General features: G+C 44.6%; 1 protein-coding gene across 1 annotated transcript in view; it reads right to left on the bottom strand.

Moving 5' to 3' along the window:
- Positions 1–16086, bottom strand: part of ACVR1 (activin A receptor type 1) — a 69658-nt gene extending 53572 nt beyond the window's left edge. The window contains exon 1 of the mRNA XM_053407349.1: positions 15650–16086. Within this exon, the coding sequence (XP_053263324.1) occupies positions 15650–15657 (8 nt within the window). The 5' untranslated portion in view covers positions 15658–16086. The remainder of the gene's footprint in view (positions 1–15649) is intronic.
- Between the last annotated feature and the right edge of the window lie 3225 nt (positions 16087–19311).

The following is a 19311-nucleotide window of genomic DNA, read 5'->3' on the forward strand; positions in this document are numbered from 1 at the left end:
TAAAATTTTAATTGAATAAGCTGTCATTTTAGCAATGATCTTGTATTACTTCTAAAGTTTTTTTCATGTTTTTATAATTGCTGCACACCACGGATATATTTTCTGAGAGGGGAGTATATGAGTATTTTAATAATAATAAAAAACAACCCAGTGGTTACTGGCTATTCAGAACCATCAATATATCAACTCAGTGCTGCTCATCCAGTTCTTAGAGTCAGTAAAATTGTGTTGGGGAAAGTGCTTTGAGAGCACAATGGCGATTTTATGTCAAGGTGAAGAGGCTGGGTGAGGCGGGGGGTGGGGAGAGGGAGAGGGAGAGAGGGAGAGAGGGAGAGAGGGGGAGAGAGAGAGAGAGAGAGAGAGAGAGAGAGAGAGAGAGAGAGAGAGAGAGAGACTGAAGATCAAAGGTCATCAGACATGGAGCCCTTGAATAAAAGATCCTAAGCATTCCACATTCTTAAACTTATCCTTAACTTAAAATCCTTAAACTTTCACTTATGCATGACTGTTAACCCTATTTCAGCATCCCACATACACAGATTTTCCCCAAAGGAGACATGTCTCAAGTTCACACCTTGCATGTCCTCCAGGTGGCCAAGCAAGATCCACCAATGCAATGAGACTGCGAAAAATTGAAACGCACCCAAATGTCTAAGCAACCTTACCTAATTCATATCACCTTAGAAATTCTCACAGGAAGCATGAACAACTAAGGTAAAGTACATATTAAGAAACACAGTGAATAGATTCATATTTTAAAACTGGAGCTAATTTATGCCTCTCAAGTTCGATTTTCAAATGAATTCTTGGGCATTGTCTGTTTAGAAACTTTGTCCCCCATCCTTCCTGACAAAAATTGATTCAGCGTTAGTAAAAGATGACTTCTGCACAATAATAATATTGTTCTTATTTCAGAGGAGGAGCTTAGATGACAAGAGTTGAAAAACAAAACTCCCCTCCTCTCTTCCTGACCTTTTAAGCAACTCCTATAGAACTTTCCACTAACTTTAACAGTGAAAGTTCGAAATCTAAACCTACGTAGCTGAATTAAAAGCATACTGTAAAGAGACTCTGTTGTTCCAGACACAATTGTCTCCTGCAGCCAGATTGAAGCAGGAAGAAAATGCATGCACAGCAAAAAAAATAGAAAGGGAAGAGACGAGGGGAAAGTTTTGCATACCTCTTTAGAGGCTCCCTTGCACTACACATTTTAACAGTGCAGCAGCCTGGTCAGAGGGACAGGCAGCTGTGATGAAACTTGATCTCATGACTCAGTTATAGCTGTAACTCAGACAAGGCCTAAGGGCCTGTTCTCACCACCGAGCTCAGCTATATGCAAGCACAATTAGAGAGCACCAGTGTTACAACATGTTTTGGTTTCTAACAAGGATGCCCCAGCATGCCCTGTGTGTCTGGATTATGGTTTCCAACCTGCTTTGTACAGTGTGGCTGCACAGCCCTTATCCCACCCAAAACACAAAGCTGTGATTAAGACAGAAGCACCTCATCCGTGCCAGGGCGTGATCACATTTCTAGTGTGGATTCAAAACAATCAAATTTCCTGCTGCCACCCTCTTTGTTTACCGCTTTCTTTGATGTGCTGTTAAAAAAGCCATCTTTGCAAAACCAACACTGGCATTTGCAAACGTGTGAAGATTACCCTTACCATTTTCTGCCTTTTGGTAGTTGTCACATCCAGCTCCAGAAAACCAAAATACTAAAATCATTTCGAAATGCTAAACATGCATACAGGCAAATTCAACTGTTAAACCCCTTGGCTCCCCATCTCCACTACATACAGTTCGCAATTCCTAAAACAGTGCCGCATCAGCAACAATTCAGAGGGGCCGTGTGAACGACCAAGTCTACGAGCCTCGTATCAAATGCCATTTTTCATAGTATACCGTAATTTGGTGCGTTATTACGACAGTTCTTGCCTACTTTGCTACATTATAAATCATCGCTTTTGTGTTTAAAACAGGGCAGCACGGCATTGCTGGCAGCCCCAGAGTTCAAGAATACTAGTGCTATTACTTTAACAGTTGTGGCTTGTGCCATCAGGTGCCAAGCACCACAACAGGCCTCGCTACAAGCATTCAAACCAACACTAGAGCGCTCAAACTGTGTGGGGTGCAGAGCTGTGCACACTGGCACAACCACCTCCATGCCACGCACACCTACCCGTCCCTCTTGAGTTTTTGCTTGTGAGTGAAGCTCAACATGTGTGCAGGGTTCCTGATCATGGGGAGGATTCTGACACTGCTCAACTCCACACAAATACAGCTTGCACCCATGTGCGTTCTCTGAATGTCTGAACAGAGGTTTGGCTGCCAGCAATATCGGTAACAAACGTTGACTGATAAATCAACTCAGAAGGAAGAACAATCGGTATAGTAACCACCATTCAAGAATAGTTTTGTACATGCAGAACCACCAACCCATTTCCGTAAAAAGAGAATCTGTTTCAGTAGTGCTAATTTAAGTGATATGAAAAGTTGTACCAGAGCAAAATGTTTGGAAGAGGAACCATTAAAAAAAAAGAAATCTGTTCACTGGTTGGATGGACATCTTTATCCCATAATAAAATGCTGGCAACCTGGAAAAAATAGTTGGTGGGCTCATGTCTACTTATTGCTCCTTTTTTACAATCAATGTTTGCTTGTGGCAGGACATTAAACATTGTTTTTGTTTCATTAAGCACCTAGTGTTCCAATGGACCCAAGAAAGAATTTTGCCCCATCTTCGCTAACCCTTATTTTCAACCTGCTATGGAAATGTTGTTGTTGTTGTTGTTGTTTAGTCGTTTAGTCGTGTCCGACTCTTCGTGACCCCATGGACCAGAGCACGCCAGGCACCTCTGTCCTCCACTACCTCCCGCAGTTTAGTCAAACTCATGCTGGTAACCTCGAAAACACTATCCAACCATCTCATCCTCTGTCGTCCCCTTCTCCTTGTGCCCTCCATCTTTCCCAGCATCAGTGTCTTCTCCAGGGAGTCTTCTCTTCTCAGTATGGCAAAATTCACTTCAATACATGGCCGGAGGCTACAGATGACCAGTTGCCAGATGACAAGGCGGCCAGTGACCCAGAGTGACTTTTCAATCAGCTGTCAAGTGATAAACGGCAACCTGCAACCACCAAAAGTCCATATGACACGTCGTTGAATTATTCTCATCATGAACCTTTCTTCTAGGAGAAGCTGTCCATCTAGCCATCGATTCCTATAACTGCTGATTAGAAGGGCATTTTCCTGTTACTATTGTCTAAATGGAAAGTTTTCCACTTCTAAAAACTGCAGTTTCCTAATGTTAAAATAAGTAACAAAGGTTTGGGGCTGTAAGCTCCTGTGAGCAGCTTTCTCCTAGTGGGATGCTCCAGCTGGCTGAAAAGATCAAGAGTCTTCTCCTGTCCCCCTACACCACACACTGGAAGTTTGCTCCAGATGGTTGGAGGAACCCTCTGAAATAGCATGGAAGGCAATGCTGGGGGGGCTACAGGGGGGAATAGGCAAATAAATAAATAAAAGTTATCTCCTCCCTCCAGTAGAAGCCTCCACTAGAAAAGAGTCTATAAACGTGAGGAGTGTTTCCACGGATGGAAAGGCAACCCAGGATTCAAGGTCAATGAAAGAATATAAAAATCAGTCTAACCCAGGGTTTCCCATACTTGGGTCTCCAGCTGTCTTTGGCCTTCAGTTCCTGTCATCCCTGACCACTAGTCCTGCTAGCTAGGGATGATGGAAGTTGTAGTCCAAAATCAGCAGGAGACCCAAGTTTGGGAAACCCTGGTCTAACCAAACACTTTCAAAGTTGTATGTTAAGTTTTTGCAGGCAATTATCCCTGGGAAGCAAATATCAACCCTTACATATACATTTATATACAGTGGCACCTTGGTTTACAACCATAATCCGTTCCGGAGGTCCGGTTGTAAACCAAAACAGGTTGTAACCCAAGGCATGCTTTCGCCAATGGGGCCTCCAAAAAAAATGGATTGTAATCCCCCCCCAAAGGGGTTGTAATCCAAAAAAAGGGAACGCACTTCCAGGTTTGACGTGGTTGTAATCCAAAACGGTTGTAATCCAAAATGGTTGCAAACCAAGGTACCACTGTACAGTATGAGTTAAGAGAGCTTTGCTACTATGGCTCATACCAGCAATCTCAGGATTGGGCTACTGAAGCTCGCTCTGTGTGGGGCTGCCCTTAAAGCTGCTCCAGAAGCCCCAACTTCTGCAAAATGAAACTGCATTTTACACAGGGTTCCTGAAGACATGCTTTCTGCCTTACTGCCCCATTCAATCACTGCCCCATTTGATTGCTACAATCAGCTGGTAAGACCCTCCCGGGATGTGCCCAAGCCTATGTGAGCGTGGCTGGCAGCAACTGGGGGGGGGGCCTTTTTGGAGCGGCACCCTTGCTATGGCATCACCTCTCCTTTGAGCTTAGGCATGCACCAAACCTCCTGGTGTTCCAACGCCTTTTAAAAACGCATTTATTTTTTGAGCTTTATCTTTGATAAAGTTGACCTCCAGCTTTAGGAGGAAAAGGGGAAGGAGTAGCAGCTAACCAATGTGCCCAAGTGTGATGGAAACTTGGGTTTTATATTACACCAGTGTGCTTTTTGCTTGAGGTACTCAAGGGAGAAAAGCCATATATTACACACACATACAGCGTGATCAAGGTGAACCATTTCTAAACATACCTAAATCAGGAAGCATGCATTCAAAATGCCACAATTAAAGCAGAGGAACACATACATACAGTGCCTCAGAATCAAGGGTGAGTGAGATGTTGCCCATAAATAACGTGCATTAATGCTACAGGAGATTAGCTGGCATGTTGCAACAAGAGCAAAAACCAGAGCATTTCCCCCAAAAAATAATTAAAAAGCTTCACATGAACATGGATCACCAGCTTGCCATGACTAAACACTTATTTCAACTGTTTAAAAATCACAATGGTGATTTTTTTTAAAAAAAAATCACATTTATTAGGCTTTCCCTAATCTAATCCCTTCTTACCATGGCTCCACACAGCCAGTCCTCTCTCTCCCAGCTGCTGAAAAGATGCAAAATCCAGCTTTATTGAGCAGATTCAACTCATCTCAGGAGGAAACCATAAATACAGTGGTACTTCGGTTTATGAACTTAATCCGTTCCGGAAGTCTGTTCTTAAACCAAAGCTGTTCTTTAACTGAGGTGCGCTTTCCCTAATGAGGCCTCCTGCCGCCAGTGCCCATCCACCGTTCAGCTTCTGTTTGTAGACTGAGGTAAAGTTCACTAACCGGAACACTGCTTCTGGTTTTGCGGAGTTCATATACCGAATAGTTTGTAAACAGGGTTGTTCTTAAACCGAGGTACCACTGTACACCGAAAAGCTCCACAAAGCAAGGAGTTTATCGGTCTTAACTGGAAAAGTTAACCCCACCAGGAATGTTGATAGGAGCAGAGCCTTACAATTTCTGGTATCAAAGCTGCAAATGTGTTAAGCGGGACAAGAGTGCTTCTGTTTCAATTCAGAATCTTGAAAACACCACCACCACCACACAGGTCAAGAAAGCTTGACCACTGCCCTATCCCCAGGACAATTCAATTTTTATTGATTGAGCCAGGACAGATTCCTTGCTCTGCAGCGTGTGAAAATGCCATTCAATGCCAGATTCCAATTTGCTGCATTCAGACCGACTGGTTTTCAAATCTGGCAGCCTAAAGCCCGAAAAGCAAATAAGACGAGACTGACAGGCTATTTATTAGTCACCAATTAAGAGGGTGGTAAAAAGAGAGAAAGAATATACTAGTGAGCTGGGGAATAGAACAGCACCACCTATGCTCGCCTATATCAGGTCTCCGATTTAAACAGCGCAGGCCGAAGGACAGATCATTATTGCCCTTTTGTCTCCATACTGCCCACCAACATTTCCAGCTGAAAATCTCTCCCAAAGCCCCGTCTCAGATTGCTGCTCTGACCATAGACGATAAGTCAACTGCCTGCCTCATTTCCTCCCTTTACAAACAAATGAATACAGCTCTTCCAGTCTCTATTATATGCCCAGACAACTCCATGGAGGACAGTTGGGATGAACCCAGCAGGCTAAAATTCTAGGGAGGACAGGGGTGTGAACTTACTTCCTTTACACAGTGTGAAGTTAAACTATGGAACTCGCTTCCAAGAGAGCTAGTGATGGCCACCCAACTTGGGTGGCTTTTAAAAAGAGGATCAGGCAAATTTAGGGAGGATAAAGCCTCCATTGGCAACTAGCCATGATGGCTACATTCTGCATCCACGGTCAGAAGCAGTGCTGGCAAGCACATGTGGGGAGAGAGAGGGCTGTTGTAAGCATGTCCTGCACACTGGCTCCCCATAAGTACCTGGCTGACCAGTGGAAGAGCAAGATGCTGACCTAGATGGGTCTTTCACCTGATCCAATAAGGCTCTTCTGATGTTGGCAGCTACATCCTTTCCAACAGAAAACGACTTGGCCACTGCACTCCATACTCTGGCAAGACTGGATTGTTGCAATGACTCTACATGGGGAGCTGCCCTTGAAGATGACTCAGCATTGACCCAAAATGCAGCGGCCAGATTACTGGCTGGGGTTCTATTTTGATCTCGTATAACCCCTGTTTTAGGACAGTAGTTTGGTCCCGATTCAAATGTGTTCATGTTAAGAGTTTAAAGCCAGGTGGATAAAAATCAATGAAAAATCATCAAAAAATCGAATTTTTTAAAATTTAAATCAGATTTTTAAAATAAAATGCTTTTGGTAGAAAAAAAAATCTTTCTAAACATAATTTTCTTTTTAAGTTACATTATAGTCCAAAGGCTATTCATAAGGAAATAAGAATTTGTTTTAAGTTTCTCATGTGTGCTAAAACTCAGTCTAAGGTGGTTTTTTTTAATGTTTAAGCACATCAGTTAACAAACATGGATACATATGCTATAATGTTTTAGCTAACTAGTTTAAATTGTTATTAAGGAAATGATTATTTTTCTCTTTCCAATAAAGTACAGCAGAAAAGTTGTCCAAATATAAACAGTTAACTTATTAAACCTCACAATAATTTCATGATTATGTACTTCTAATAGTATAACCAAATCAGTAATTTTTGATACAACTGTAAAAACTACTCTGAAAATTTATTATTACAACAATGAAACCTTCATCTGGTTGTACATATTAAGATTATACCAGCAAGGATGAGTCTTTCTGTAAAAAAAGAAAAAGGAAAAAAAAAAGATTTAAATCAAGTCCATCCTGGTTTAAAGCCGAAAATTTCTTAGGCCTCAAATATCTCAAAGATGGCTTTGCTCCCTCTCAAGATCAGCACAGGAGACCATCTTGATAGACAGCAGTGTCCTAAGAAGCTAGGGGTGATGGGCTAAGAGGAAGCATTTTCCACAGCAGCCCGCAAGCTTTGGGACTCCCTCTCCACAGAAGTGTGCCTGTCATCTTCACTATTCAGTACTCCGCAAATGCTGAAGACAAAACTCTTTACCCTGGCTGTTGAAACCCAAGATTTTTAGGACCCACCCTATTCTTGAAATTTTAATTTGTTTTAAACTGTTGTTGTTTTTTAATGTTGTGATTTTAAATTGTTGTAACCCACCCAGGGACCCCAGGGTGAAGTGTGGGCACTAAAATAAAACTGGTGATGGTGATTTTATGGGAGCACAGAAAACCCACAAAACAGAACTCTGGTTTTTAAGAGAGCGTCCACTGTAAACTCAGGAGTCAGAGAGATTTTGGGGGGGGGGGATTCAACACCATACATATAACTAGAAAGGGCGAACAAAATAATGTGAAGTTGGAATTAAGAGAAATATTAGGAGAAAAAGAAGCCATTTTGTCAGACAAATGGTATATATATATATTAATAATTATAATGGTAGTAGTAGTAGTAGTAGTAGTAGTAATAATAATAATAATAATAATAATAATAATAATAATGTAAATTGACTTCAGTTGAATAATTCATACAGACCACAGAAGTGAACTCTTCTTGGTGCAGAATTTCGCACTTATTTTGGTTTGCCTTTAAGATACACAAAGCCCCAGCAAAGGGTTGGGGAAGTCATAGCGGCACCCTAAAATTCCCACTGCCCCCAACTTCTGGACATGTTAGCAAGAGTCCAACAACAACTTGGGGGGTAGCAAACTCACAATCCCTAGTATGAGTTAATTTGTACAATGTCAACTGTGATGATTTGGTAACCAAAGAGCTAATTATAACCATAGCAGGTCAGTTAAGACTTTAAGCTATGGAAAAGTAAACCCTGGTTTGTTGTTAGCTTCTGAACCATGGCTTCTCAGGGGGAAACAAACCACCATTCAGGTGTCCTGTTTGTGCCAGGGAAGGAGTGAAGCAGGAGCAATCGAGCCGTGTGAACAGGCACACTACTCATTCATGGTCAACCATTGTTAAGCCACAACCCCTGGCTTATTGTTATGTGCAAACATGGCCACTAAAACTCCCATTTAAGTTTGGGGCTCACGTTTAGGTTCTGTAACTTGGTTGCTCTCTGCCAGACAAGACACGCATTAAAGACACTGGAGAAAACCAGCCCTTCCACAAATGCAGTCGATTCTCATGGTCTGAGGAAGCCTGTTTAACACTTAACCAGCCAACATAGCGTAGTCCCACCCAAATCATTCAACACAGAGAGAAGCAGCACAGACAAAAATGACAGTCTTGTGCTAATTCAGGGGCTGATTCAGCCCTTTCTAACCTGAAGCTGCCTGGGGGGCAGTGGTTGGAGGGAGAGAAAGCAATACAGTGGTACCTCAGGTTAAGTACTTAATTTGTTCCGGAGGTCCGTTCTTAACCTGAAACTGTTCTTAACCTGAAGCACCACTTTAGCTAATGGGGCCTCCTGCTGCTGCCGCGCCGCCGGAGCACGATTTCTGTTCTCATCCTGAAGCAAAGTTCTTAACCTGAAGCACTATTTCTGGGTTAGCGGAGTCTGTAACCTGAAGCGCGCGTAACCTGAAGCGTATGTAACCCGAGGTACCACTATACTCAACTTGGCACATTCAAGGGATACAGAGCCACTGCTTCCCAAGGGGGATCTGCACAAACATAGCAGCTACAGCAGGCACTTAAATTGCTGCCAGGGAGAAGTAGCTGTATTCATGGAGACATCAGGCCAGACATTGCTTCCTTCATGCACCTTTGTCCCCTGGGCAACTCTGGGCAAGGCAGGTTACAAACTCCCCTGCCTAGAGGGAAACAAACAAACAAGCAGCAAAACCACCCTGGTCCAAGGCGCAAGTCACAAATACCACCACTCTGTGATGAAGGCAGGAGTACAAATGGATTCAGAAAGGCTTTGCCATTTCTCCCAAAAAAATCATTTAGATAATTGTTTAGAGATGGGGGGGGTCAAAGTGACTTATGAGACGCCATCCTTCAAAATGCTTCCCATAAGCTTTGCAGCAAGGACTGAGTCAGCAAGTGTGACATCACCTTCTCTAAACGCCTGGGACCTCAAAAGCCACCAGCCATCAGTTTGATAGGGGGAATATGAAGCTGTTAAATTCATTTCTGCAAAAGTTCACGCGGAAGAAAACACACGCAGAACTAGGGAGACACATGCAAACTGACAAAAAGGGGGCTTTTTTTTTATATCACAGTTTCCATGAGACAGCAGATAAGCAATCAAAAAGCAATCTTGCAAACCAATGGTTCACGGGAAATAAGCCTTGATTTGTATTTTAGCCTCATCTGTAAGCTACTTGTCCTGGTTTCAGTCTCTCTCTGTCAAATAAACACCAATGACTACCAAGAAGAAGCGTATATCCCTTGTGTTTAACTTCACTGCAGTTTTATATAATTTAAGCAAAGTAGTAGGCCTTGAAAGGATCAATTTCCAAACAGGCCTAAGGGTGATTTTGAAGGTAATCAAGCAATCATCACTGGGCGGGGCAGTGGAGGGTGGGGGCAGATGTTGCACTTGCTCTATCCAACTCACAACCAAATCTTGCAGACAGGTTTCCCATAATCACAAGGAGATCTTTATTGCCCCAAAGATTCTAGTAGGAAGCAGCTTTGTGCTTCCCAAGAGGCAGAGGCAACAAACACGTGCAGAGATAGAATAAAAACAAGGATAGGTTTAATGACCACAGAGGCAGCAACAGAAGATAACGGAATCTGGGCACATACTGGCCTAAGGACTGAGGAAACAGGAGAAAGAATTTGGGAGTAGGGTAGGCAGACACAGTGTGTCAGGAATTGGGATGACTTTATCTGGTTGCGTTGAGTGCACACATTTAGTTAGCTGGTATTTCAAATCTGGGGTACAATCCTGTTTTTGTTACAATAGCCCCACCCTTTGCACCAAGGTAAGCTAAGGATTTGACAACATTTATATATTGAAGTTTGTATACCGCCCTTCATCTGTAAATCTCAGGGCAGTTCATGACATAAAAATACAAGATAAAAACACAAAACACATAATAAAATACAAGGGGGGGGACACAAACCAATAACCCCCTTCCCTTCCCAAACACACGCTTAAAAGGGTATAGGCGCCAAAGGCCTGTTTGAGGGGGAATATTTTTGCCTGGTGTAGAATGAAGGCACCAGCCGAACCTCCCTGCGGAGAGCATTCCACAAACAGGGAGTTGCTGCAGAAAAGGTCCGTTCTCATGTTGCCGCCCTCTGGACCTCTTGCGAGGGGGGGGAGGCACACAAAGAAGAACATGGAAGCTTATGCCATAATAAATATGTTAGGGCCAAATTTAACCAACTGGTCCCACTAGTCGAATCCCATGCAGGGATTTCTTCTAATGGTCCAAGCCTTTTCACCTTCTCCTTTCTCTCATCTGCCCCTCAAACTGGATCAGGGGAAGGGGGAGAACTCCCAAAACAACACACAGAAGGAGAAAATTGTTATTTCAGATTCCAGTTATCTTACTGATTGTAAGCTACATGGGATCCATATCCCCAGTAAGCCTCAGAATTGCACGTGGAGCGAGTTACATCCGTGGAACACTTGGAGGGAAGGGGAACACTCCTGTGCCTATTGCACTGCAAGTCTTTTTCTCTTTTTCACCGCCACATACATCAGTTTTCAGCTCGCATGTATAACTGAGAACGTAAAGAGGGCCCATGTAGTCCAACGTTCTGTTTTCACAATGGTGAAACAAATGACTATGGGAGCCTTCAAACTAGACATGAGTGCAGCAGCAATCTCGCCATTCATGATCAACTGGTATTCTAGCCAACATGACTAGCGAGATTTGTGTGCTCAAAGAATCATACCAGATAAAAATCCTGGGCTGGGAGGCAGCTTGCAGAAAGCTCCCCATTGCTGTGAGTGTGAGGCTTTCCTAAATAGCTCCTCAATGAAAACAACAACAGGGCAGGTCCCTTGATCACCTTGGTAAATGCAACCTCCTCAGACCAGCCTACTGAGAGAGAAAGAGAGTGTGTTACCCACACTCCCCCCCCCCAAAAAAAGCATGTACGTTTCATCCCCGCAACCTCTCTTGAATGATGAAAGATAACCTCTGTTAAGGTTCAGCACAGAACTCTAGCTCACACACTTTCTAAACAGCCAAACTTTCATCTTACAAGCAGATGAGAGCACGGGCAGCTAGCAGCCTTTTGTCTTTTCAATTAAATGGATGCCTCCCAAATCCATGCTTAGGCCATAAAGCCTGCAGTGTCTCAACACATGCCACTTAAGCAAAAGAGAAGGCTTAGATGGTCGTATGGGTCCACTTTGAAAACCAACTGTGATATAGCTTTATGTGGTTGTCTGTTTTCTGTGCACTTCCTGGGAAGCAGTGAAGACTCCAAACTCCACCTTTTTACCAACCACATTTTATATGTATCAAGTTACTCCCATAAGTTTATAATACGCTATACCCATATAGTGGGAATCAGGCCTAACACAGGATTAGGCTTAGATCGCCCCCATAATTTGTGGGCACCACCGATCTCATCCTTTCACCAAGCCAGAGAATTCAGGGGGTGGGTTATCACATTACACTGGAGAGGCTCTCTTCCAAAGCCCATAACAAGTAGACAACCCCTCCTCTCTGAAAGTACAAGTTCTGGAAAAATGTGAGTTCTAAAATGAGAAACCTGACTGAAAATCAATCCATCTTGATTGCCATAAAATATACTGGACATGCACACACACCCCATGCATAAAACTTTTGACTCCTCTGCACCTTATGAAGGGTGCAGTATACATATTCTGAAAGGGGGTGGCTACCTGTGTAACCCTCCAGTTGTTGTAGATCAGTTCCCATCACCTCTGACTACTGGCCATGCTAGCTAGGAGTGATGGGAGTCATAGATCACCAACGCCTGTGTAGCTGAAGGTTAGTCACCCATGTTGCAAATTAACAAACGAATTGAGTGTGTAAATAACATCCTCCTGGTCCTTGTCTTAAAAAAAATTAAATGCCACACACACTCCCCGTTTTGAGTTAAGAGACAACCTTTGAGCTCTTTGAAGTGTACTGCAGTCCCACCACAACATACTGAAACTGCGCACAGCTTGCACACATAGCCAAGGCGTAGCTGCTCTTTGTCAACTATCACTTCCAATGTCCTGGGTGAGTGCTCTAGAATCTTCATAAAGTGGTTTCTGTAAAGGGGAGAGGTGAAGCAGAAACAGCACCCATCCACCACCACTAACGTCACAAACAGCCAAAAAGTACCTCTGATACTCCTGCAGCAATGGATGTAACCACAATTTCTCTGTGGCTTTCTTTATCAGGCCCCAAAATGTGATGCCAGCCTGTTCCTAGGCCCAAATTCTCAAATACAACTAGATAACTATCTTGCTGTCTTGTGGAACATCCACCTTCTTTCCAGATACACTCTTCCTTAAAACTTTTGGAGAGCAAGCAAATAGTATATTTTTTTCTAATAAACCTGAACTGCCGTAGAGTGCTTAAAAAAAACAGAACTACTATTTAGGGACTACTATCATTTACCAAAGAGGGACGCGGGTGGCGCTGTGGGTAAAAGCCTCAGCGCCTAGGGCTTGCCGATCGAAAGGTCGGCGGTTCGAATCCCCGCGGCGGGGTGCGCTCCCGTTGCTCGGTCCCAGCGCCTGCCAACCTAGCAGTTCGAAAGCACCCCCAGGTGCAAGTAGATAAATAGGGACCGCTTACCAGCGGGAAGGTAAACGGCGTTCCGTGTGCTGCGCTGGCTCGCCAGATGCAGCTTGTCAGGCTGGCCACGTGACCCGGAAGTGTCTGCGGACAGCGCTGGCCCCCGGCCTCTTGAGTGAGATGGGCGCACAACCCCAGAGTCTGTCAAGACTGGCCCGTACGGGCAGGGGTACCTTTACCTTTACCTTATCATTTACCAACATAGCTCCACGGACTGACCTCTATGGTTTGTTGACAAACACACAGCTAGAAAATCACACATGCGTTCTGCATGGGGAAGGACATAAATAGATGTTTAGGCCATGACAAAAAGTGGGGAGCAGACTGTCAACAACTCTGACTAGACAAGACTCTCCCACTTATGTCAACATCGGTGCTACTCTAAGTTAATGAGAGGAAGGTTGGGAAAACAGGGTTAACCTGTGTTACTCAAGGTCAACTACTTGAGATGCACAGAATCAAACTACGCTATGCCAAGTCCTCCTTCATTATACTTACAGATTATCACTGCTCTTCAAATGTACAGACTTGCAATAAGATGCACATTACCACCAAGCATTTATAAAGTTCAAAGAGCAAAGAAACAACCAATATGGTACTGGCAGAACAGCAGCATATTATGTGTTACAAATGAATACATACTGTGGCAGTTTTGTAGAAAGTAATATTTTAAACCAGCATGAGTGCATCTGATGAAGTAGGCCAGGCTTCCTCAACCTCGGCCCTCCAGATGTTTTGAGACTACAATTCCCATCATCCCTGACCACTGGACCTGCTAGCTAGGGATCATGGGAGTTGTAGGCCAAAACATCTGGAAGGCTGGGGTTGAGGAAGCCTGAAGTAGGCTGCTGCCCTGCCCTCAGCTCATGCCACAACATACCAACCAGCAAACAGTTTATATATCAGCAGCAAATATACATTAAATGTAAGCTACAACATGAAAAAGTGAAACCTAAAATCATACATACAAAATAGACATACAATGACTTCACTCTTTCCCCTCCTCTCCTTCTAGTGAAGGAGGCTGAGTACTCTTTAGCAATTAACTGTTAGTTCCTTTGTTGACAAAGGGGGAGGGGGAATTGTGCACTGTCTCACTTTCACACGCAAAAGCCAAAATTAACTTTGCAGAACTGGACAATGTGAATTCTCTAAATGTGTGGGTTGGCTGTACAGACCAATGCACTGTTTTTCATTTTTGTTTTATTTGAATAAACCAAATAAAGGACTCCCCCACAGAGTAGGGAATTTCATACCTCAACATTTTCCATAGGATTTGGAAAGGGAGCAACTGCCAAACATCGTGTTTGTGGGTTAAGTATTTCTTTCACCAACTGAAACCACGAGCCAAGAGAGTAGTCAGACAAGTAAAAGATGCCAACAAAGAGGCCTATTTTTTATTTTTTTAAAATAAACACAGAACGAGTCTTCCTATGTTCTTCAGAGAACTAAATCAAAGCTTTTAATGTACCTGGTTCTTTAAGGTGTGCAAATCACCTCCAAAGCAACAAATAAAATCTACAAGGCAACTTAATAAAAAAAGGTACCAGAGCCTTTGGGCACCACCCAAACACTTTAGAGGTATAATCAACCAGCAACTTAACAACAAAGACCAGTCCAAACACACACTCAAAAATAAAAATAAAGCAAGGCTCTTGCTTCAAACCAAATTATCCATCTCCCTTCCATTTTTATTTATGACTTTGCCAAGCTGCTCTCTTTCTCTTTTCCTGCAAGAGCTGCAGCTTAAGAGGGAAGGGCTTCTACTTGGCAAGGTAATGAGTAACATCTGTAACCACAGTTGCCCTGTGGGCATCTGAAGATGAATCCCACATTCCTGCCTTTGATGCTGCTGGAAGACTATAGCCAGGAAAGGAGGGAGGGAGCAAAGGAAAGTTTACAGATTCTCTTTCCTCCCTGACCCCCCCTCCTCCTCCTCTCCCTCTCTTCCTGCACCAGAAGAGGCTTGCCTCCCAGAAGTGATTAAAGGATGTGCCCCCTCCCCCCACCTCAAATCTCCTCTTAAGTTTCCGCCTCTGGAAGCAGAGCTCAGATGTAATATTATTGGCTTTGGGAGCTTTTCTGGAAGGATTCTTAAAGGCGCGTCCGAAACGCCCATTTACATAGACAGAACAGGAGCAGGCACTGCATGAACAGCACATTATTGTACAGTATTCCGAATCGAGTTCCTGGCTTGGTTTTTAAAAATAAATAAATAAATTCTACGTATCTTTATATATATAAAGAAGGGGGGCTCGTGTTTTTTTCCAAACAAACGGCGTAAGAAGGAAGGGGGTTGGAAATCGAGATCTTTTTTAAAAAATTAAAATAAAATAATAATCGTCTCCAACACAGTTCCAGAGACGCAGCAGGAGGCGGGTTTTGACCCATGCGTGGGGGAGAGAGGGAGGGAAAGGACGCATTTTGGACCCCGAGGAGAGAAGAGGGAGAGGCTGCTGGATTTGGGGCGGGAGTGAGATCCAAAGGGCGAGCCTCCGCTCAGACAGGCAGCTCCACTCACCTCTTCATAGCACCGCAGACAAAGGCGAAGAAGCAGGGGGGAGGCGGCGGCGCGGGATCCCCAGGGATCCTAAGGGAGGAGGAGCAGGAGGAACTTCCCGTCCATGGGCTTTTGCTGCTGCTGCAGCGGCTGCTGGTGCTCCGGCTGTAGCTGCAAGGAGGGCTGGTGGTGGCGGCGGCGGCGCAACCCCTTCCCGGAGACCCGCGCTGTAATCACGGCGCTGCGCCCGGCCGCATCTTCCCAGCGCCCGGCCCCCTTTCCGGCGATGCCTGAGCTACCCGCAGCGGCGCCTTTGGGGAGCCCGGAGGAGGAGGAGAAGTTCCCGTCGAGTCGCGACGGGGAAAAGTTGGCAGCGAAGAGCGAGCCAGGCGCAAAGTTCCGAAGAGGCAGCCAGGCGAGCCGAGGCGAGGAGGGGAGGGAGGAGGAGGGGCTACTCAGCCGGGGATACAGCTGCAGTGAGGGAGGAGGAAGTGGCTGCTCCCTGCTCTGCCAATGGGAGTCTGGAGCTGTAATTAACCAGGCAAGCCAGGCACATCATTTCCTCCCGGCGCAAATCCAGGCGCCAGAGCAGAGACGCCCCGCCTCGCCCCCTGCAGGACCGAGCCGGGAATCACACCCGGCCCCAGCGGGCACGCACGAGACACCCAGACGTGGCACGCCCACAGGGCACACGCAGATGCCCCCACACCTGTCTGGGAGCCACCCGGGTGGCCCGGGCTCGGTTTTTTGGAAAGAAAAAAAAATCAAGCAAGCGCATGCAAGCCGCCTCTTAAGTTACGATTTTTTTTCTTGCCCTAATGGACCACGCGGCACCACAGTCTTCACCCATCGCTCTTCCTAGCCGTGTTTTGATCACACACACGTGCACGCACAAACCTCTTTTTAGCAACTCGAGGGGGAAAGATCGCGCATTCAGGAAGGGTCGGATCCAGGCTGCTAGGCCGTCATCACACCCGTGTCTCACAGGAAACGGATGGGGTGGTTCAGTTGTAAGAGAACAGCACACTGCACATGATCAGAGACTCTTAGTACATCTCAGGGATGAGCTTTGCCACTAAAAATAGACCGCGAGTTCCAATCACATTTTTTATTTTTTTAAAAAGAAAACCTTTGGCCTGTCTCGCCAACGTAGAAAAAAAATGTTTCGTACGAGGGGGGGGAGCTTTCTGAGCCTTGTGTATGAGTGGTTTGAATAAGTTGAGGTTATATTTTTCACTGTTTAAACTAGTGAACAAATTGAAGCCTATACTGTTTAATTTAAATACCTGTTCTAATAGGAATTTATCTTAAGGAAAGCTGTAGCTTAGGGGAAAGGGCATAGCACAGCGGTAGACAGAGAGCATCAGGCAGGCGGTCCCAGGTTCCTATTTCACATTTCAGTGTTTCAGATTTACATAATTTTTTAGAAACAACACTGGAAATAGTGAACATTGCTAGCAATTCTTTATTCACTTACCTGGGAGTGAGCCTCGTTGAATTCAATAGGACTTGCTTCTCAGCTGATGTATAGACTTGTATTGTAACCCTTGAAAGATTTTTACCGCTTCAGTTTGTAACATCAGCAGATTTCTTCAACAAGATATATTCCTATGAGGCATTTTATTATATTTTATTTAAACAAACCCTGCGCCTGAGTTTCTGCTTGTGTGGATAATGAGAGAAATACGCTGCCCCTGTGGCTCCCTTCCTTCCCAACATTAGCGGGCTGCCTCTCCCTGTTTCTGTCAGCAAAGGGGGCCCTCAGGGCAGGGTGGCAGGAGATGAAGTTCAAAGGCGTGCTGTGGCGTCCATCAGAGGGGTCAGGCCAGACTCACACTGGGAGAGCTGCGTGAGGGATGACAGGAGGTGGCTGTCAAGGTGACTGTCAGGAGCAGGTCAGCAATAGCTCACACAGTGCCCGTGAAGTTAACTTTCTTCAAAGAAACAAAACAGCTTAGGAGGCCAGGCCTAGTGAGCACAGCAACTCTTCCTGGTAAATCTTGCCCCAGTTGTGAGCACTGAAGGTCCCCACCTTCCCACAGCTCCCTGAGTCTCCTCCTTGCCCCCCCCCCGTCCATTCCTTCCCACACAATCTGAGGCCCCTTAGTCTTACCTGCCTTTGCTCTGCCCTCTTCAGACCTCCAGAGGTCCACAATGCATTGCAAGGTGGGTGAATTATCTCTTTGTGGGAGAGGGATGGCAGGAAGATATAAGTTGTGCTGCAGAGGTATAGCCTTTCATTTGTATACTATTTTTCCCCATTTCAACCCTGGTGGTTTGCAGGAAAGGGGGTGGAAATTGGAAAAGCAAACAGGAGAGCTGAGTGGAAGGGGGTGGGCAGAGGAAGAGAACAGAACTTCTTTGAGCTGCAGGGATCTTTCCTGCTGATGCTTGTTCCTGCATTTTTCCATGTCTGTTCCTGTAACTCTATTTCTAACCCAAACTGCATCTTTACAGTACTTTCATATATGTTTTTGAAGGATGCAACTGTTTGCTTATTGCTTGTTTTTTCTTTCTTTTCCCCCCCTTCTTTTTAAAAAAAGATACATGGTCCTTTATTGTTAAGAAGATACTTTAGCAAGGAGATTTCTTTTTTTTCTTTTGGGTACATATCAAGAGCAGATTACATAATTTATGAACAGCTTTTTGAGCGGCACTTACATTACTCTGCTGAGTCGATATTTGAGGATACTGGAGCACGGGTTGAAGAGGAGTCCAGTGCAGACCAATTTTGGGACATGCATATCCCAGGAATATGACCCCATTTAGATCTTGATGTGAATTGTGAGCAGACAGGCATTCCTCAGCAGCAAGGCTTTGTAGCATTTGGGAAGCTAGTGGTGCAAAATTGCAGCTTTGGGATCCCCCACAGCCCTTTGAAGTTAATCTACTTTACAACTTCTTAATCAACTGCTTTCTTCTACCCAGAAGGTGTTACCATTGTTTGCATTACAAAAGGAAAGGCAATGGATATGGAGATACACAAGAAATACCATGCAAATCTACCCTGGCAATCCTCATTGCTCAGGAAAATCACCAAAATGTAGCTGTTTGGCATTGTGCTTGTGTGAGTCATTTGTGTTAAGTTTTGGCCATTTGGAAGAGGTGAAGCAAGGGGCATTGTTCTTCCCTAGCCCTCTTTGTGTGTCTTCAGAACCACCCTAAGAAGTAAATAAAAAAGTAGAAGAAACCATGCTGGTCCATAAAAAAAATTCCCAAATCCACTGCTGGGCAATACCTTTAAGAACTGCCCTGGACTCCTTCAGGGGGAAAGGCAGGATATAAATCAAATAAGTAACAGCAACCAACGTGTCACAAAGTACTGTTGCTGTTATTTTATTTCATGTCCACCAGACCTCTTCATCAGGGCTAGATGTTCTGGAAAAACTCAAAAGCTTGCTCAATACTTCATGGCATTTTGGTTGGTCCCAACTGCCCACTTATGAACCTACAAACACGGAGATGCGTTTTGCAAATGGAGGTTCTGAAGCTGAGAATAGTTTCCCCATTCCCTGAGCACAGTTACAAAAGTAGGAGTGGGAGACAGTCGTCTGGAATTAATGTTGACTGACAAAATTTCCCAAAGTTGCTGCTTTAGGATCAAAGTAACCACTCCAGGCTGAAGTGTACAACATTGAGTGTCGTAAGTGCTAGGAAGGAAGGAAGGAAGGAAGGAAGGAAGG

Source organism: Podarcis raffonei, chromosome 1 (assembly GCF_027172205.1).
Source record: "Podarcis raffonei isolate rPodRaf1 chromosome 1, rPodRaf1.pri, whole genome shotgun sequence".
Taxonomy (NCBI): Eukaryota; Metazoa; Chordata; class Lepidosauria; order Squamata; family Lacertidae; genus Podarcis; species Podarcis raffonei.